Source organism: Pundamilia nyererei, unplaced genomic scaffold (assembly GCF_000239375.1).
Source record: "Pundamilia nyererei isolate P.nyererei 1_Seehausen unplaced genomic scaffold, PunNye1.0 scaffold00008, whole genome shotgun sequence".
Lineage (NCBI taxonomy): Eukaryota > Metazoa > Chordata > Actinopteri > Cichliformes > Cichlidae > Pundamilia > Pundamilia nyererei.
In genome coordinates, this window is record NW_005187409.1 from 1,432,373 (window position 1) to 1,453,956 (window position 21,584).

A 21,584-nucleotide genomic window follows, 5' to 3' on the forward strand; every position below is an offset into this window, starting at 1 on the left:
GTTATCACAAATCAAACTCCAACAATCTTAATGGCAATTTAAGATTTTGCATCTGTAACATTTGTAATAATTCTTTATTCAGAGCCTTTTTTAAATTTCTTTCCACTTGGGGTTTCAGAGCTGATGGCTGCTATTAAATGAATGCAACAGAAAAGTAATTGTGTGTGATTCAGCTATTCTGTGACTGATTTCTTTGACTACATTGTCCCTCCACCCCCCAAAACGAATCATTTGAATACCAAGGTTAAAGAGAAGCAGAATCATTTCTGTTTTCCTGGCAGAATAACAATTTATTTAATTTATTTAAATTTAGACAAAAGGAAATACATATTTGTGCTTTGTGCAGTATAATGAACAGCTTTGTTATATACACTTTTATACACCATTATATATAATCTCTTGTTACAGATACTTAAACTGAATGATCATCACGTACTGAATAGTCAGAAATATCAAAGACCCCCTTCCCCTCCCCGCCCGTACTGTTTGCACCCATTTGTTAAAGTTGTTTAAAAAAAATATTTTCAAAAACATTCATTCAAAGCTGGGTAGTGTCAAAATTCAAGTCAGAATGTCTTGTTCAGCCAGGACCAACTTCGCTGAAATCATTTATCCATCTTTTGAAGCAAAGGTCATGAACCCAAAAGTACCGTTAGTGTCTCGTCTCTGCTGTAATCCAGGCAAATCAATCCAAGACGGAAATGCACACAACAGCCAGAAACCACGCAGCATAATCTAGTTTCTCTCGACTGCTCTATGTCCAAGATCCTGAAGACGCACCTGAGCACAACATTTTTATTTTTAGCAGTGGTTCTGAGAAGCAGATGTGCCTTTTGACACGGTTCCTCACTGTAATGTAGATTGACAGGCAGTTTTGGTTTCGAGAAAACAAACAAACAAACAAACAAACAAACAACAACATCCCAGACTGGCAGAGTGTTTTACAAATTTGCATGGATGTCTTCATGTCGCAGCACTTTATAGGTGACCCAGTAGAAGATGTTAAATATGAGAAAGCTCAGGGGGAAAACGGCTCTGGATATGGTGTCAATTCGTTTGGCTCGGTCCACGAAACGCTTGTGAAGCACTTCTCCATCAAACATGGTAATTGGAGGTGGTGGTGGGGTGAACACGCTGGCTCCTTCCACAGCAGTGCCATCCTTGGTCTGCAGGCAGTGACCCAGGCCATAACCCCGGAAGTAAAAACCGCGGCTCTCCCTCACCAGTTCCTCCTCCTGTGGAGTCAAGCAGGGAAAAACAGATTGGCCTCTCGCTGTCAACATGGATTAGCATACAGCTTTCCACATTTCCGCTCAGTGGCTTATTCTTAAATGCGTCTGTGGTGTAGTAGCACAAAAGGGCGGCGCAGTGTAAGAATGAGATCACCCAAACAACAACAGCAAAAAGAAAAAAAGAAAAAGTTGTGTTTTCTAAAATGTTCTGTCAAATTCCTGACATTTGTTTTGTTTAATAAAATAGCTTAAACAGAAGAAAAAAATGATTGAAAACCTTGAGATTGAAAACGGTGATGATTTGTCACCAAGTGTATAACACCAGCCTAAGTTTAGGAGAATTACATTTAAGAGAAACAGAAGTCAAAACTCAAGCAAACTTATAATACATACATAAAACTGTATTGAAAAGCAACATTGTTACATTAGAGTCAGGGCTGAAAAAACATCAACATCTGCTTCTCTTAAAACTAAATAAGTAGTGATTTTTCAAAAACTAGAAAAATTCAGCAGACAGGGAAAAAAAAAGAAAAAACCATGCCTGGGTTGAGGGTTGAAAATCATCTGAAAGCACAAGTAAACGGTAGCAGTTTACTTTGTAGTGCTGCATGCTTCTGCTGCCACAGTTATATCAGCATCAGCATAGGTAGCAGACAGTCAGTAGAGATAACTGCTAGCAATATGAAACAGGCAGGTACAAAGTCCAACTTCTTTCAACTCTGAGGTGAGCTACCAATGGGAGCAAAGAACACCGGTACCTGAAGGCTTTTACACACCAAGTGCACTGTGAAAAAAACGACACAAAATTCTTCGGGCTTCTTCAGATGTGACCTCGTAGTGTAACGTATATAAACACAGCAAGTGTTCCATCGTAGCGGAAAACGTGGACCGCAAAAAAGTCTGCATCAAGTGATCGTAAGCTGGTCCTGGTTTTTTTTTTTTTTTAAACAACGAAAGGAAGAAATAGAGATTCTGGGTTCATCCCAATCTCAAGAGAAGGGTTTGATCCAGAGTTGAAGCTGTATCATGTTTCATACATATTTCAGGAAGTCAGTGGGGCAGAATTGGGAACATCTGAGGAGGCAGAGAAACGATACCAAAGAGCTAATTGACCCGGATCAGTGTCTGGCTGTGGGTTGGAGGTAAACCAGTATTATTTCAGTATTTCCGTATCATCATATATTCAATATCAGTGTATGTTTTAAGCTCCAAGTGAAATTGCTGCCAAATGCAGTGGTTAAACTGGTCAGATGGGTTTATTTTCATGAAATGAAAAGAAAAAAAAATCAAGCTTGATCTGAAAAAATAAATGTTGCAAATTTGTCCAGTGAAATTATGCATCTGGTGTGTGAGAGCTGTAACATGTGACCACTTGCACAGTTAGAGTCTACTCTAGGGTGATAGACTGAGCCCACAATACTGCCAGAAATATGATATTTTCATATTAAATCATGCATTTGGATTTGATGATGATACTGGGAACAGAGAGAAGAGCTTGGGTCCATAGGCTGACTATCAAAAATGTGACTTCTTCCAGATTATCCTAAGAGCTTCAAAATTTGCCTGGCGTATCCCTGAAGATGTTGAGTTTAAAGTAGATTAAAAGTATCTATAACAATCTACTTCATTCAAACAACCAAAGAAGTGAAAATGAGGGCATCTTCTTTTTGTCACTCTGAAAATAATAACCCCCATCTATCCCCTTTTCAAAGTTACAGAATGACAGACCTTTCAGAATGTTAATAAAATGGCTCAAAATATTAATAAAGTCATGATCTGGCATTATGCTTTGATGAATGGCTATGCACTTTTTTTTTTTAAACAGTTATTGAGACACTGTTCCCGCCCTTTGAAGAGAATATTAATAGACATGCAGCTTAACTCTGACAGCCCTCTGACACTTTGAGAGATTCACTTTAGCAGGGGAAAGTGAAGATGTGGGATCTAAATTGGATGATTAGTAGTCAGTGTGAAGGGCCCTGAAAGCTCTGATCCCCGTGTCCCGCCTCTCTCTGTTTCTCTCTCACTGACCCCGGCAGCTCTCTGGTTCTCTGCTGAATGTCATTTCTCAGTACTGTACAGATTTGGCAGAAAGATACTAAGAGTGCACATCTAAGTATACTAACTTACTGTAAACTTACACCTTGCGACCAACTTTCTGCTACTGCACTGGTAAACTGCACTATGCAACAGGTGGATAGGGAATACACTGCTCTTCTAGCACAGCTTAATTATCCCTCTGCCACCTTAAACGATACAGAACATCATGTGCTAAAGTCTAATGGTGCATTTCTCTAAAGATAATAGGCGCTCATCTCTGCCCTGTACTCTCCGCAGCAGCTATACTGGCATAACTTCAACTGAACCCGCTCTGATTACCACATTGTGCTCTGTGGAGAGTAAAGTTATTGTCTAAAAACACAAATGATCAGAACAGGCCAGCTATTTTTTTTTCCTGCTTTAGTAAAATTTCATGTGTTTCATGATCTTTAATTACATCGGTTAGTCATTTTACCCGTGAATAACTATGCTTACTCACTGGTACAGAATTAGTTAGATCATTAACATCATTGAATATAAAATGTGCATCTGAGTAAGGACTAATCTTTCAAACTATTACAATGGAAATACATTTTCAGTGTTATATGTCATCACTGAGCTGGGATTGGACAAGCGAAAGAAAATGGATGAGTCAATGGATGGACTGTATCACTGAAAGAAGAGTGTCCAGAAAATATGTAGGACACAGCTGAAAGGTTACAATGACTGGCAGTGATTGTTCTGCCACTGCACCAGAAACAGAAGATTCTGTAGTAAACAAACAATAAAAATAAAAATAAATCACTGGGGGGTTCAGAATTTTTGAAAACCACTATCAGGGAACCAAATAAAACATGAGAAGAAACAACGTTTAAAAACAAAACCCAGGGTATGTCCAAATGTACACGGGTACTTTTGAAAATGAAGCTTTTTTCTATGAGTTTGGGCCTTCGTCCACACGTAAATGGCGTTTTGAGATTTTTAAAAACTCCTGCCAGGACGGAGAGTTTCGAAAACTCACGCAACGTCAAAGGTGTGCGCCTTTTTTGACGTCATGCTGTGCGCCACGTAATTGTGTACACGAGATAAATTTCTACAATAGACTACATACTGTTGCTGTTTGTCTTACTATATGCAGCTTTTACACGCTTACATATACACACGCAGTTACTGTCTCTCCATTTAGAAAAGACCAAAGACTGCTTCTATGCTTCATGTGTTTACTCTTTCCTGTCCAGGCTTCTAGACTTCTGATTGGCCAAGATTTCTACATGGTTAGGATTATGTCGGCACCTGTTGCTTTAGCCCCAGACAGACCATCACCTGACCAAGACCAAGACCAGACCAAGCTCAATCAAAACTGAAATGAGGCAAAGTGAATAACTGCATTGTGGTCTGACAAATAAAGTCGAATATTCTCTGGACATCATGAAGCCGTGGTTTCAGCTTGTTATCAATACACAATTCAAAAGTTTACATCTGTGACTGTACTGGGGTCCATATCTAATAGCTTCCTCCTCTGTGAAGGCACTATTAATGCGGAATCATACTGAATGACACATTTCAAGTTTTAGAGAACATGCACTACCACCCAGATGATATATTTATCCAGAAAGTAGTTGAAGTTTGTTCAGCAAGACATTATTAAACCACATTCCACATATAATACAACAGCATGGCTTCTCCTTCGACAAGGAAAGAATACCTGGAGCCTGAAAACAGGTTACACACCGGGGAAGAATAAAGGGCAAAGTGCAAAGATTTCCACAGCTAAAGGTCAAAGGGACATGACTATAGAAACAAGATGAGATCAGCACAAGTTGGGTTTAATTCAGGAAAAGAGGTCAGGAATTCACGTTTAAGGTGAAAGTTGCTCTAAACAATTTGAAAAAGTGGATGCATGGACAAAAATAGGGTTGGGAAGGTCAGGGTTGACACAGGGTTAGATTTTTTACTCCTTTTACCCTGGAGCAAGCGCTGCAGTGCTGATTGAGACTCCTGTAGGTTGAGTTGTTACCAGGGATGTCACTGGCTTTTCGCAACGACTCAACGCTCCCAGGCTGACTAGCAGATACCTCCATTGGAAAGGATGGTAGACAAACAGAGATAGCAGTTACTGACCATTTCATTTTTTGTGATTAAAAAAGTTGATTTGAAGGCATTTACCTTATATTTTTGATTTGTTTTGAGTATTAGAGATAAATTTAAAAAAAATCATGTTCATATTATATACACAAACTTTAGGTCCAAATAACAAACTCAAGTAGATGTTCTTAGCTTTTAATTAAAGAGATACTGTGAGTGTAGATGTTAGTGAAAAGAAACGGCTTTGAAGACAAAAAAAGAATCCTCAGGGAGCCGGTTCAAGTTATTTTTGTAAAGACTATAAATGGAAGTACAAATCCATGTATTTTTTTTTACACATTTGATCGCTGTGGGTATGCACAGTATCTCATTGATTAAGCCTCAGCCAGTCTGGGATTTGTTTGCCTTAGACTCGCAACATCTCTCTGCTACAACTACAGGGCCGGGCATCAATATCCCTCAGATGTATCGTTTGTGCCCTCCAACTCCTCTGTGGGAGCAATTGTCCAACTGATGTGAACAGGGGAAGTCCTTTTCTCTACAGACCATTATTCTCCATCTCTCCTCTTTTCTCTCTGCTGTGCAGGAAGCAAGCTGTCCTGCAAATCTGCTGGACTCTCCTGCATTTACAGGGAACACTGCCACAGGTCTAGGAGGCTGCCTAGACTTGGAGGTGTTTAATGGGATTTTCAAAATGTCCTGTTTGTTTCTCTTGAGACAAACATCTCTGTCTTACCACTCTTTAAAGACTTTTATTCGTCAACTTACAAGCTGTCGTCTCTAACAACTGCTATTCAGGATATGGATTCAGCTTAGGAGATATATTTTTGGATGAAAGAATATGCCAGGACCAAAAAACCAAAAGATACCACTTACTGAGGCGTACTTTCCAGAGGGTTGGTGTTGCAACTTTTAGACTGATCACTATTAATAAACACAAAGTCAAGCGTTCCAGGTAAATAAGAAACCATTAATAAGAACAAACCAAACTGCTAAGTTGTTGCTAAGATGCTCTATCACAGTTTTACCCTTTTAATTCAAATGGACAGCCTAATAATGGGAGTTATGCCTATTTATCTTCTGCACATACAACGTGAACATGCTTGTGCCCCTTTAATAGCAACTTACCAACTATAGCTGCAAACTTTATTGTGTGATAGAAAATTATAAATACATGGAGTTCAGTGTTTCACTGTGGCAGAGGTAAAAGATCACAAGATCTTCTAACAGGTCACTGCTCATGAGCTGAACTGAAGAGACTGGATCTTCCTTATTTAATGTGACAGCCAGCTGTAGCGTGTTGACGCTGTCAGCTCCTGGATCTACAGCATCGCACAACAACAAGAGGCAAAATTCATTGCTAAATAGGATGACGAGGACTCGAGAGTCTTCTTTCTTCATCCATGCTTTTCAGAATCTACTAGATTGTGACACTGAATACAAGTGTGTATGTTTTTCTTTCTGGTAGCAGTGTGTGTTTGCATCATTTACACTTACTATTCTCTGCTGCCGCTGCTTTTTCCTCAGCCTGATGAACTCCTTGTGTTGCCTTGAGACGAAGTTAACTGCTGCATACTCCAGAAGGGCAGCAAACACAAACAAAAGGCACACTGCCATCCAGATGTCAATGGCCTTCACATAAGACACCTGGAAAAGGACAAGGTCACAGTGTAATCAATAGCCAATCAATAAGGCTGATGGATAATTTCGTGGGTTGTTCACAGGCTCTGGGCTATAATGACATACATCTGTGGGATGGCCTAGAATTCAAAAGAGTCAGTGGGTTGTGGGCTGTTGACACATAGCCATGAGGCAGGTCACAGCTAAGGCTTGGGGAGTCCCCTGGCCGTGTCATTCATGAGAGAAGATATGTCACACCACATCAGCAGCACCAACCGAGCAGGCACTCACTCAACTGAGCAGCATTTAACTGACTGTTACAGATACATACAGAGAAGCAAGGAAAAACAGAGAGGGATTGACAAACAGTTTCTTTTAAATGACTCCCTGTGGCTCAGGAGGTGGAGCGGGTCGTCACAGAATAAGCTGCTGTAATGTTATTGTGAATAGGTAAATGTGTCTTGAATAGTCAAAAGACTAAAAATGTGCGGTATAGATGTCAGTCCATTTACCACATAAAGACAAAAGAAAGATTTTTCTTCATTTCCATTGACTTCACTTTGGTGGGCACAGCCAGTACAACTTTGTAGGAGTAATAACAGGATGCGACAAATTCTGATTTCCGTCAAACTCTCACTGAAGTGTCTCAGGAATTCAGTACATGCACAGTTTAATTCAGCTCAAATCTGGGACAAACTGCAGTCATCAAATAGATAAGTGCCGATTAAGGTTGTGTATAGATCTGAAATGGCTGACATCGTGTGTCTGATGCTTTTCTTGTGATAGTCACAAGGTCTTCGCATTAAATCTATACTCATACAGAACCAATTACACGTAAAACGTCTTTTACAGACATTGATTCTCTGCTGCTATCTCATGAAACATTTGATTTGTCTTGTCAGGTAATATCAGCAAAGTTAATGGTTTTTGTAAATCCTGCATCACTTTTATGTCTGAAAATGTCAGAAGAGTGTACAATTTTCAAACTCAGTTCACAATGCCATTTATTACATATGTTTCACTTGGTCAATGACCTTTTTCTGGAGCTGATAGCGTTATGTAATCCTATTTCTTCTCATACTTTAAGTTTTTGGACAAATCTGGGAATATTATTAGTTTCAAAATCTGTTCATTTGTTTCCGAGGATAATATTTCAGGTCCTGTGGCAGAAAAGTTACTTCTTTGCACTCTGCTGACATTTTAGATGTGATTTATTCCATCTCAGATCTTCTAATTTTAAAAGCAACATGCTAAATCCAGCAGACTGATGTTTATTTTAAACTTCACCTGAATTTGAACAATTTTCCAGGGCTGTAGGTTTCTAAATGGTAGTGTAGGACTCACCTTGGGCAAAGAGGCTCTTGAGCCGGAGCTCTGTGTGGTCATTGTAAGTACTGTGGTGATGCCCAGACCAACTCTGGCTGGTGCAGCATCCATGTTTATCCAGAAAGAGACCCATGAGAGGATAACAATGAGAAGGGAAGGGATGTACATCTGGATTAAGTAGTAACCCATCTGACGTTCCAGGTGGAACTTCACCTCAATGCAGGTGAACTGACCTGCAGAAAGATGGCATAAAACAAAAGACTGCCTGTTTTGCTTTACTTGTTTTTCATGTTTTTGTGTCATGACCTGAAATATAAATACAGTAAGACACAAGTTTGTCTTTTAAAATGACATTTTTCTTGAAGGCTACTAGACTTCATGCAATCAGAATTATGCAGGGTGTACTGGAATAAGATGTGGCTTACTGCGACATGCAAAAAAAGTCTTATAACATGGGTAACTTGGTGGTTACACTTATTGCACCTGTGTTGTAGTGCTTAGTGCAGTAGCCCAAATCCTTCTCTTCTTTTAGCACAAACTGAGGCAGGGTGAGATCATCGGCCACCTGAACGGGGTTCTCAGACAGCCACTCAAAGATTAAGTCATTCATCGTGTAACCAACTGTGAAAGGAAACCAAGGGGCACAAAAAGGAGAGAACAGACACAAATGGTGAGAAACGTGCTCTTCCAATTACAACTTAGTCTCTTCTACTCGTTCTAAACAAATCCCTCCTTGTTTCTGTGTTTTTCCCTTGCACCCTCCCTGATATTTGAAGCATTTAGCTGATATATACCCCACTATTTTCACATCATGCATTTTCCTACACTACTGCATATTTTTGAAAAAAATGCATGCAGCTGCTAATGTACGTCACGTCGCACACTCAGTATTGAACATGCAATACTATAACAAAAATACCAAGTTACCACTGACTATCTGCCAAACTGCACCAGTACAACAGCACTTTACAGAGTTATGGATAGCACTCTTCACAAAATACAAGATGTAGTGAAAAACAAGGCTGCACATTATTTAGTCGTTCGGAGACGAGAAGTGCAGAAGTTTCCAAAAAAAAGTCTGTGTTGTTTAACTCAGACAACCTGCTTCAGCAGCTATTGAATATTCTTGTTATCACTGCCGTTATTCCTCCTCCTTAACCCAATTTTTCAAGGGGATCGTGCTACCACGGTCTAAAATCTGTGCATGAGAAAACATTAGAAACCTTGGCTAATGAGACTTTGAGAGAGGCAGTGGTGATGTAATGCTCCTCTCCCCATCTGTCCAGCTACCAGCTACCCTCTGCCATCCTGTTTGTCACAGTAAAGGTCACATCATACTGCACAGCAACAGTTGTGTTGTTGTGGTTGTTTGAAGGTTACAGACTAAGGAGGCGACACGAGGAGCATATCTGCCTGAGAAACTCTGAGAAACTGGTGCCAACACACCATTAACGCACAAACTACAACATAGAATACGACTGCCACACAGTTTAGAGAAGCACTGAGATGTAAACACTTGGGATAAGTCAACAACTGTTTTTCTTGAAACACAAATACATTCACATGTTGATTTGCATCATTTTTTAAAAGGGTTACACTCCTCACAGCTGCGTGATTACAGGTGTATTAAAAATGCATGATGCATGCAACAACAGCAAGGAGTTCCTCGCACATCTAAATAATACTGATGTCTACTGGGACCCTTTAGGGCCTGAATTACAAAAGACATCAATTATTCACGATGTTACATCCAATCCCACACCACCAGTCTGAAAAACACCACCACTAAAGCACGCTTCTGTCGTTCACAAGGAGAAGTCACTGTCATTCAGACATCCTGCTACAACAACCAAGGGGAATACCAATGCTTTCCTGAGATAATGAGATGCTTTTCTGTTCTGTTCCTCTGCCAGACGGAGCTAACAGACGTCAAAACGCAACTGACACAGCTTTCAAGGTGCAATAAAAATGGAATTCATGAGCCAGCATGTCTGGAATATCTCAGCAAGGTAGAGTAATGAGCATTAGTCACATGCCATCTCTTTTTTCATGTTATAAAGTCTTTCACCTAATGAAAGTTACAGTTATGCTTCACACTTCCTGTTTTAGTCTTGGCTTTCACTAATAGACTAACTTCCAAGTAGATTTGGGGTTACTGAACATTAATGGCTCGTGGCAAAGCAAACTAGTATAAGCTGCATATATGAGGCTTTGAAGTGTCAGAATAAGGCAGAATCCTATGGTTGGCTCTGTTTATATATCTGTATCAGCCCGTGGCCTTGGCTCTCTAAACCTCAGAAGATAAACTCCTCCCCCATTATTCTCCTCTCTCACGCTCTCATGCTGAGCAGATGGTGTTGCGAGAGCTCTAGTAGTGACAGCAAAACCCATAATGTCCTCTTAACATTAAGCTCAAGCCAAGGTGATCGCACCCTTGGGTGGTGTACACTAGCAGCATCCTCAGTAGGCCTTTAGTCATAAATGATTACCTCTCCTCTAATGGCAGTGTGATGTGATACAGTAACCCCCAGAACTAACACACATACACGCACGCACATATAGACAGACACGGCCACATCAGGCACACATCTGTTTACCCGAGCGTCTCCTCTTCTTGCACTTCTGAAGGGTGAAATGTCTTTATATTTTATTAGATTTAAAAAAAACTCAGCTTGTCCCTCTGCTTCTTGATTATTACCGAGTCAGGTACAAATCCAGATAGCGGTTAAAACTTTAAACTAAACTTATTTGGATAAAAGCTGAATCTTTGGAAGGCTCTGTCTATTTCACCCTTTGCCAAAGTTGAATTCTTTTGTCCCTGTGAAGGGAAATTGGGTCACCCCTAGGCACAGAGGGTGGGTCACATATAATAAAAGGGACACAAAATTAAAGTTTTATTATTTATATCCTGGAAATTGGTTTCATGAGGGCAGATACTATCTCTGCTAAAGGCAAAGGAAGTCTGAGAGAGGAGAATACTCTTCCTACTCGGTTTTATCAGTGCATAACATTTTAATAGGTTTCAAATATGTTTTCTATGTTTTTTCCAAACTCTCTGGTTTTAATAAATGCGGAGAAAATGTGGTGCCTTGGTCCAAACCTTTGAAACTGTCCACTCCACTGAGCTGACTGATTTGTCTGGCACTGTGACGTGAAAAAGTAGCTTCTCTGTCAAACATTCAGTCCAATGAGCACCAAAAAACAGGACTAAAGATTAGCCAGTGTCACTGGCGGCATCAATGCTGATGCCAAGCAGTTGTCAAGCTGTGCAAATGAGCAAATCAGTCTGTTTTGCATTTGTGCTGCTGAAATTGACATGATCCCCTCGAGAGTATTTTACATAGATGGTATGCATTCTATACAAGGGGTAACATCGCAGTTTGATTTTGCTTTGGTCTGCTCTGCAAAACCAATATGTTTGCACGACTGCACTTCAGTGTCAACCTAAAATTGTGATAGCTTCAGACAAAGAGGTTAGTCTCTAAAGAGTGATTAGGGGAAAATCAAATCCTCTCTCCCACTGAAATGTTCAGGAGTGGAGACAGTGTCAGACTAAAGACAGAAACAAAGTGTAAGAAGCTGACAATTCTGCCATGTTTCATGTAAGAAAATGTGAATGATTCAAGGGGGGAAAAGTTCATTTTATTTTTCCCTTCTCTGAGATTACAGCAGCAACATAGCTGGGGTTTTCCACTCGTCCCTTTGCCCAGCAAAGTTTTCAGTTCCTCCCGGGGGATCCTCAGATATTCCCAGGCCAGATACGATATACTCCTTTGAGTTTCAGGCCTTACACAGGGGTCTTCACTCAGCAGATGTAAGCAGATGTAAGCACCCCCCCCTCCCCAAAAAAAAAAAGATGCCTAGGAGGGATCCTAACTAGATGCCCAAACCAACTTAATTGACACCTTTTGGCAATTGTGGTATAAAATGACAGCTGCTATCAGTAGAAAGTCAGTAACTGACTAATATAGTTAGCTTCACCAAGTGGATAAAAATACTACTGTTGTTGACGTAATGTCAGTCAACATCTGCCTCTATAGTTGCCTAACTTCCACAGCTTAAAAGGTTTTGAAATGGCATGTTTGCTCTTAAAACGGGAACAAGAATGAGGCTGTTTTCGGTAAAAGCAATTGTATTTCATAGAAAAGCTTTACCTGATAGTGTAAAGTTCCCCACATCCTAATCTACAGGACAAAAAAAGCAAACATCGGTCTATACAACACAGCGTGACTTTTGATCACTGTCACAGGATTTTTACCCACGAGACAGCGGTTCTTATACTAGTTCTACAAATGCTGGTTATGGTTTGGGTTAATATAGACCCTTTTGCACTGTTAGATGTTTTGCTATTTGAAAACAGCAACATGACCGGTCAGTTGTAACAGTGTCCAGGAAGCAACATTAATTATGGTGATATAGGAACAACACGGCAATATCAGATTGTGGATGGATTAAGTACAATTGGATCCTTGACTGCAAGACTGCACCCAGCTTGAGGAACCTATTTCGCACACATATGCTTGCACATTAGCATCTTTCTCAATCAAGCTGGTAGAGCGCTTACAGTTTCACCTTTGCAGTCGTAGTTTAATAAATATTTAATGTCCGTTACTGCTGTTAAGCAATATGTGGACAATTGCTCCTTCTGTGAAATAGTACGGACAATGGTCAACACCAGCTTGAGTAACAATCATATTAGCAATATCGATTAGAAACATGGACAAACATATGAAGCAATTACAAAACGTCATGCTCACACAAACCTGTAGGTTTGGCATACAGCAAGGCAAATGTAGAAAAGGGCAAAATGCAGAAAATAAGAAACCAAAGGAGGATAAAAGAGAAGTGAAACAAAAGGAAGAGGAGGAAATGAAAACTCACAGCTTTCAAGCTGCATGGTACAGGTCTGAATGTCCATTGGGAAATTCTTCAAGTCCATAGGGCAAGACAGGGTAAGAGTCAGCCTGAGATAGAAAAAACAGATTGGAAAAGAGAAATAGGACATAGAAGATGTCAGAGGGCACGACAGAGCTCGAGGAAAAGACACGAAGCATAAGAAGAAACGATCGATTACAACATTTTTAAAAAGTGGCTTTATCAGCGTCGGCTGCTTTGTTTTGCAATTTATGAGTCTGTATGAAAATGTTCAATAAAAAGTAATCGAATAAATAAAAATAATAAACAGGGATCTTTTTTTCAAAAAGAGTAGATTGGAAAACAGCTTGGATTTGTCTGCCATTTGATCGCTCACTCACTCACTCACCACAGTAATAGAGAAGTAATTGGTGCAGGCATCCCGACTTTTATTTGTTGTTTTGATGCATTAAGCCTTCAAGGATTCTTAGAGAAGAGAGAGAGAGCTATTTGGGAGTCTGTCTGGAGGAAAGCTCTGTAATTACCTGCTGTAATGCATTGCCCAGAGGCGAGACAAGAGCCGGCAGCAATATACACTCAGGCACCCATTTGCAACTGTGTTATGATGACAATATCTCTTTCACCAGCAGAAGAACAAACTACAAATACTCCACTGGTTGACTCGCTGCCTAAATTGTGTCATGCACTTAGAGGGAACAAAGATGTTTGATGCATAATTACCGAACACAGTTTGCAAGCAAACCTAAGAGATGCAGTAAATCAGTGGAATGAGGAGGTGATCATCTGTATTTGCAATACTGTGAGTCTGTTTTCAATGGATGATGTCAATGTTTATGCCTCTCCCTCTTCCTAAAGAAGTTTTTCTTCTCAGTAAAATAGTAATTTCATGATGGGAAAATCAACAACAAAACATATAAACATAAATATCACTGCACAACATAATAACTTAACGCGAACAGACTTTTGTGATTAAATTGTTTTCTATTGTGTACATTTTATCAGCGTTTTAATTACAAACATGTTTAAAGCTTTAAAATGGGAACTCGGGACACACGAGCACAGAGTAAAACTACATCTACTCCTCCCGTGCAATCGTTTATTAAGTCAGCTGCAAATTTCCCATCTGGCGCAGAGCGTCATTAAACAAAATCGCATCAAAGACTCCGTCACACACTTGCCACTTGACATGTTTGCACCCTATTAATAGTTTGGTGACCTCCAGTGCGCATAGACATGCACTGCTTGGGTGGAAAGATGCAGTAAGATGAGTAACTGGCATTTCAGCAATCTGCTATATTTTAGTTAAGAAGTCATGTTTGAGTGGGATTTATTTTCCATTTCTCTGCTAGCACTAGACTGGGGAGCAATTTTTTTTTTTGGGGTGGGGGCATCTTCACTGAATTTAGCAGAAATGGAGTGCCCAAGTTGAATAATGATTTGCTGATGCATAGGGCTGTGCGAAATCTCATCTCCCGATATAAGACACCTATCGTCCGATAACGATATAAATCACAAAAATGTAACATTTTCTATAAATTCTGTGAATCTCGGGCAGCTCGACTTGCCTGAAGTGTTCTCAGCTGGGCGTCGTGTAGCTGGAGTCGAGTGTTTTAATCGATGCTGAAACGATACATTTTTAGACATAAGTTGTAACGGCGCCGTTTTCTTTGTGAGTATTTATTACACGGCGTGCTGCGGGGAAAAGCCTGTTCTAACGTTTGCGTCTAAGGTTTATTTTTTAGCACCTGGCGGCTCTTTTTTGGCTTCTCATCTGTAAATACTCTGCATACTCTTTTATGTGAGTCAGTTTATTTTGAAAAGTCTCAACAGGATCTTGAACTTTATTGTGAAAGGTTTATGTGGAACATAAACAAGCGGACACGCGATGGTGTTACCGTCGTTGTTGCTAACGACAACGCATAAAAACAAGCGCTTGTCCATCCATCGTGTGGTTATATTAAATATAAGAGAAAAAGAGAAGTTTAAGAAAGTAATATAACCACTACAGTGACATCAAAACGATGAGAAAATATTGCCGTATACAGTTTATTTTGCGACACCACGAAACAAACGATAGACGTTTTTATATCGTCATCCGATATATATCGTTATATCGAACAGCCCTACTGATGCATATACATAGTTTGAGTTTAATGCCTCGATTAAAAAAAAAAAGAAAAAAAGACGCTGTTTAAAATGTAAACCAAAAGAAAATACAACAATTTTCCAAACTCATAATCCCAGATCTTTGTCACAGCAGCGCAAAGGAAACCTATTCAGTGTTTGAACTGAATCTAAGAAACAGTTTCAGTCCACCAATCTGCAAAAAACTGAGTCTACAAATTCTCTACAATTTCAGAATAATGTTTCTCTGCGTAAAATTGTGAAGGCTGCAAATATCTAATCATCTACAGCACATAATATCAAGAAAAAGAGTCCAAGAATATGCATGACATGACCCTGTCTCACCTCTGAGATGTGCTGCTGCCAAAAAATGTAAAATGAGCTACACTTTTCTTTAAATAGTACATTTTCTCACTTTAAACATTTGATATGTTTACCATGTTCTTTATTGTGAATAAAATATGGGTTTATGAGATTTGCAAATCAATACATTTTCTTTTCATTTACATTTTACACAGCATTTCAACACATTCTGAATTTGGTTTGGAAAATATTGTATGTACAGTAATGTTGTATATAAAGCCTAAAGAGGACAGAACAAAATCTGAAGTAAAATAGAAAGTCTCAAGCTCAAACTGAATAGAATTAAATGGACTTCACACATGAATAATTCCCTCTTTAGGGGGTTTATGGTTAGAAATGGGCAAAAAAAAAATTCTACAGGTCAGACTCTCACTCACAAATCCAAACCTACTAGAGACTGAAATTCAATAAATTCATGTTGTTAAAAAATAAATTAAAGTGTTTTCTAAACATAACTAGATAACCCAGTACCAGTGGTCCTGCTGTTCTAGAAATATAATCTTTAGTTACCTGATACTGTAAAGAACGCTGCCATCTTGGAAAATCCGTAGCAGCTTGTTATCAGTAGTGACCTCATGGAAATTGGCTCCTTTCTCGTTTGCGAAGAATAAATCAGGTTTCCAGATAGAGTCCAACATGGATGGATCCAGATCAAGGGAGTCATCGGGGTATTCGCTGTATGCCAGACGAGGGTCATTCCATTTTTGCCGTAGAAATACATTGAGCCTGTAGTCCTGTGGAAGAACGCAGGGTAGTTAATGGAAAATATACCATCAGTGGAGGTTGCAGTTAGATGGAAAACTCAGAAGTGGATTGTTCTGCTGTAGTTTGAGAAGTTCTGGGACCAGTCTGATACGGCTCACTGTTTGTCCGTTCTTATTTTGAATTGAAGCTAAACTTCTCAAAGCCAGACAGAAATATCATGAAAGTTATTCTCTTGGGATGGAGTACGACTTTATACAACATTAATTCGAGCTATATAATGTTTCTACTTTATATTTCCTCATGATGAGAATAACACACTTTAATGAACGTCCTTTCATTTGAGAAATGTGAAATGTGTGAAAACCCTGGAGACTGAGCAAATAAATGGAAAATCTGAAAAATATTCATATCACACCTAACAAGAAAGAGCAAGCGCTAAGGTCACTGCAGATAATTCATCTTTGTTTGCTGCATTATATTTGTCAGGTTTAGTAAAAAAAAAGAAAAGACTGCGCTGAGAGCTGATAATGAAGGCCAGGCTAAGGAAATACACCAAACACAGCCTGGCCTGCAGCCAGAAGACATAAGTAATTAAATTAGAAATCTAATCAGTACAATTAATTCATCATTTCTCTGTGGCCAATTGCAGTTATTAAGGTTTTTTCTTTTATTTATTTAAAAAAAATAAGAAAAGTCCTGCAGTTAAAATATTAATGTTTTCTGGGTTAACCTGACTGTAGCTTTGGAGCTCTGGAAGTCCCCCGGATACCCTTAAACACTTCACTGCTTTACTGTAGTGTTAATGCAGACGTAAGGGGAGCCATTTTTCCTGTCCTTTCACCCTTCTCCCTTTTCTTTCATTTTCTCAATTTTTCATTTTAATTGCAGAGTGGACAGTTCATTATCAGCATGTCAGTGACCCCAATGGTCTCTGAAGGTTGCACTGTTATGCTCCAGGAAACAGAAATTGCTTCAGCACTTAAAGGATTAGAAACCAATAAGTTAGAAAAGGAAAATGAAAAGTATTTTTTATTATTAATCATGCAGAGAGATACAACTGTACCATAATCTGCTGCTATAATCATGTCAAAGAGTATTTACAATATTTAATTTTCTGGGTTACATTTTTAAGAAATGTGTAATATTTGTACATGCTCTTCTTACCATGGTCGTTTCTGTGATTGAACCAAAGCTGTTGATAAAAATATTACAGGTGACGTTCACAGGCGGACCTGGGGAAAAGAGATAAGAACATAGATGCACACTTGTCCCTGCGATTTATGAAAAAGCACCACTGTGAATATTTGTCTTTGCACCTTCTAAGGCTATAGAAAATGTATCCATTGTACCACTACTTTTCATCTGCTTACAGTGACTGTGACTTAAAAATGTTATTGCAATGCATGCAATGCTAATTCCAGTTCTGAAGTTGGAGTTCCTGCTATTCCTCTCACTGTCAGTGTAACGACAGCTTAAAAGCTTCATGTAAAAGTCTGGGCACAAAGATAATGACAGGAGGAACAAATATAGTCAGGCGTCTGAGAAAACAAAATAGTGCTCAGGCCTGTCTACATTACATAACTCAGGGAGGATGTTTTATAGAGTCACACACTCCACTAACAAGTACACCACAGAGGTACAACATTAAGAAAAATATTTTGTTGCTTAAACCCTGACACTGTGCGGAGCTGTGTTCAATGTGTGGAGGACACACATGAGAACCTTACTCTCAGGTGCTTTGTATGCACACCATCTACCCATATCCTCTCCTGGTGACTTGTGGGTGGTTCAAACTGTTTCTTCTCTAGAAAATCCAGGTAGCAGTTTTGCACAAATATTTTGTATGTAACAGAATTTTGGTTTTTGGAAGTAATGTCGTACTGAGACAAAATTACAGCGGTTGGGTATCTCATAGCATAAAGCATACGAACAGCTTTAAATGTTAGAATTCTCCTACAGTTTTGGTGAAGACACATACACGGCAAATGCACATGAGCTTGGCGAGTTGTTTAGCTTTCACAGCACAGACTCACTACTGTTTGCTTTGTTTTCTAATGCTTGTACTGTCTCTAGGATTTTCTTGAGGGCTACTGCGACGGTCTGCCATGGCGTACGCTGTACCTTTGAAGTTGGGTCTGATCCGTGCATCATATCCTGATGTTTTCCCCATGAGTTTGTCCAGGAAGTCAGAAGGTGAAAGCTCTTGTTTGCTGGGGTGCTTTATCTCCTCCTTACAGGAGCTCAGTCTGACATTACCCAGGAGGAGAGGCAAAGACGGGAACAACAAATACAAAGAGAAAGAGAAGAGAGAGGATATGAAAAACGGTAGTGAAGGAGTGCATTCATGTCTGAGAGGTAGCAGTGGGGGTTGTGGGCAAAGAAAAAAAAAATGAAGCCAGCAAGTCAGTCATCAGCACAAAACACAGCAGTAGATGCGAAATGAGGGTGAAAAATGATAACTGAATGGCTTGCCTCAGCTGGCAACTAAAAGCTTATCTATTTCCCATCATGACTAAGACTTATTGAAGTTGTTAGACCCTAACTACTGAGAAGCAAAACAGAAGCAGAGGTAAACTTGTCCCTCCTCTGTGCCTCCCACTGCTTGCGGCTTACCAGGGGTAAAGCTTGACAGATTGATGGCTCAATTGTAATGCTATGAATGTCACACTAGGGAGAGGAAGGAGTTGATACGAGCTCCAGTAAGGCTCGGGCAGCCACTGACAAGAATAACCAACAGCCTGGAGTGAAAGGAAAAAGAAGAAGGGTAACAAAGAGGGATATCTTAAGGAACACACAAAGAACAGTACACATTGGATTTGACTTCTGTTTGGCTCTGGCTGCAGCGCAGCATATTGCACCCCATGAATTTGATACAACTGTTAACAGTTCATGATTCTGTCAAGATCTAAAGCTACGTACAGATGGCAGGTTCAGTCCCTGGGAAGGCACAGTATTGCTGATACCCTGTGTTTTCCTCATTAAGTCTGGAACCAGTCTGATTTACCAATCTTATGCTCTTTGCTTTAGAGTCACAAAAACTGCATGGGCAGTTTATAGTTTACAGGGTGACTTTGGGGACAATATTTTTTAAACATGTGTGAAGCCGAGTTGGTCCTAAGATATGCATTATTTGCAATAGCACAGACTACAATTAGGAATTTTAAAAAAGGGGGCTCTAGTGATGGATCACTGTGGCCAGTTTAGCGTTTACTGCATGCAAGAAGTCCAATTTGTGACTCAATTTATCCACTTGTGCCATTACTTATTTTATATTACTCTACAGATTTTTTTTAAAAATTGAAATTCCTTCGCAGACTGATATATTCATTTCCATATGGTGACATTTTGCCTCTGTAATTCTCAGTTCTGATGGACACCAACTGTACCTGAAAATAGCCTGCACGGTAATTACTACGGTCACTTCCTCTTATTTCTGTTGCAGTGTGTGTAGGGGTAAAAGAATGCATCACGTTTGTTTTGTTCTTTGAACTGCTTTAATTTTACATCCTCTCATTCGGTTTTAGATGATCAGAGTCATTAATGGGGCAAACATTCACTTCTGGTGCTTCTTTAATGGAAAAGCTTTTTGTCATCAGTCCCCTTTGATTTAAATAAGGACGCTGATTTGAGCTAAACGTATAATCTAGCTCTGCCATCTATTACTGTGACAAGACAGACATGTTTATGTATCACTGTGTGTAGATTTAGTTACTGAAAGAAGAACTCCTTGTTGTTCCAAAACCTGTGACTATGGCTCCGATACTAAAGCGTATTGCCTACCAATTGGAAGGTCTGTGATCGATGCATCTATCGGAGTGTGACTTTGTGTGTGAATGTTAGAAAGTCCGAGTTTCCAAGCAAGCATCTTCAGCTTTATTTTTTAATGAATTCATTCAAATGTACTCAACTTGCTGTTGTTATTCAAAGACCAACACTTACAATTTGATTATCACTTCTGTGATAGTTTCACTAGCAAGCTTTGTATATATTTTTTAAACTTTTTAGACTGAATATTGTGTTGTGCTTGCCCGCGGTACTTCTGGTACAGTGCAACTAATCTGACAGCTCATCTATACCTCTGGAACTCTAGTTTTACTGTTACTGTGCTCATTGATTTTACCAGTGTCTGTACCACAAGTAAAGCGAGCTTGTTGCCTTGCATACATAGTGAGGTTAGATGGATTCACTGACAACCAAAACAACATGCCCATGAACATACAAGCCTTATCACTGGAGCCCTTCTTTTGCTTTCATCATAGAGACGTGCACATATCAGTCTTTGGTGAAAGCTCGACTCTCACTGGTCCCATAACTCCCCTCACTCCACGCACTCCTTCCCCTCTAGTAACACTGATGTAACACGCGCACCTCTCTTATCTTTTTTCCCCTCTCACAAGCGCTTGGCTACAAACACAAACAGGTGCACAAGGGGATGGATGGATGGATGGTCAGCCTCTTACTTGCAGTAAGCCACTGATAACAACAAACAATCTGTCTTGGGTTGCGTCCCTTTCACAAACCAACACAGAACAATAAAGCATCCTGTTTGGCCTAAAGTGTGATTTTTCTCTCACAGGTGGTCACAAGAATTCAAAGACAAATGACTGTGACAGTAAACTCTTTAATCTTGAAGAAATATTGACAGACAAAGAATAAGACCCTACAACAAGCATGTGTTGGCAGTGTGAATGCTTTTGATGTGGATGGCTCATGATCAAAGAAAAGATGCTGTTACATGACATTTTGGGAAATAAAAAATCATGGAGAGGTGAACTGCAGTCAAGACACTCAGTCTGCCCCACAACGCTGTCAGCCTAGCTCACAGGACAAGCTTCACCATTTCTATACTGTACTATGCATGCGTCAGTGCTCCGAGCCAACTATTAAGACAGAAACTTCTAGTGAAATACAGCCCCACTTTATAGAGCTGACTGAGAGTAATTTCTGCTTATGGTTAGGGGAAATGGCAGTATGAGATTTCTCAGTTAATAAGGTGCTGGTAGTTTTACGATGTTTCCTGATGGTGATCAAACATAATGAAAATACAGTATGCAGAGAACACAGAGTTTAAGTGCATTTAAAGCACACAAGTAAAGAATATTTAAAGAGTAATAGGATAAATAAACTCTTGAGGTCAATGGACGAACTTCTTACCCGCTGCTATAGGAGGATGTGTGGGTTTGTTTTCCCTCGGGGACCAACATCACCTCTCTA

General features: G+C 39.6%; 1 protein-coding gene across 1 annotated transcript in view; it reads right to left on the bottom strand.

Moving 5' to 3' along the window:
* Positions 1–279: 279 nt before the first annotated feature.
* Positions 280–21,584, bottom strand: part of glra4a (glycine receptor, alpha 4a) — a 39,710-nt gene continuing 18,405 nt past the window's right edge. The window contains exons 2-9 of the mRNA XM_005722878.1: positions 18,492–18,616; positions 17,535–17,602; positions 16,176–16,399; positions 13,185–13,267; positions 8,787–8,924; positions 8,322–8,536; positions 6,855–7,004; positions 280–1,235 (exon numbers count right to left, since the gene is read on the bottom strand). Coding sequence (XP_005722935.1) covers positions 942–1,235; positions 6,855–7,004; positions 8,322–8,536; positions 8,787–8,924; positions 13,185–13,267; positions 16,176–16,399; positions 17,535–17,602; positions 18,492–18,616 — 1,297 coding nt within the window. The 3' untranslated portion in view covers positions 280–941. The remainder of the gene's footprint in view (positions 1,236–6,854; positions 7,005–8,321; positions 8,537–8,786; positions 8,925–13,184; positions 13,268–16,175; positions 16,400–17,534; positions 17,603–18,491; positions 18,617–21,584) is intronic.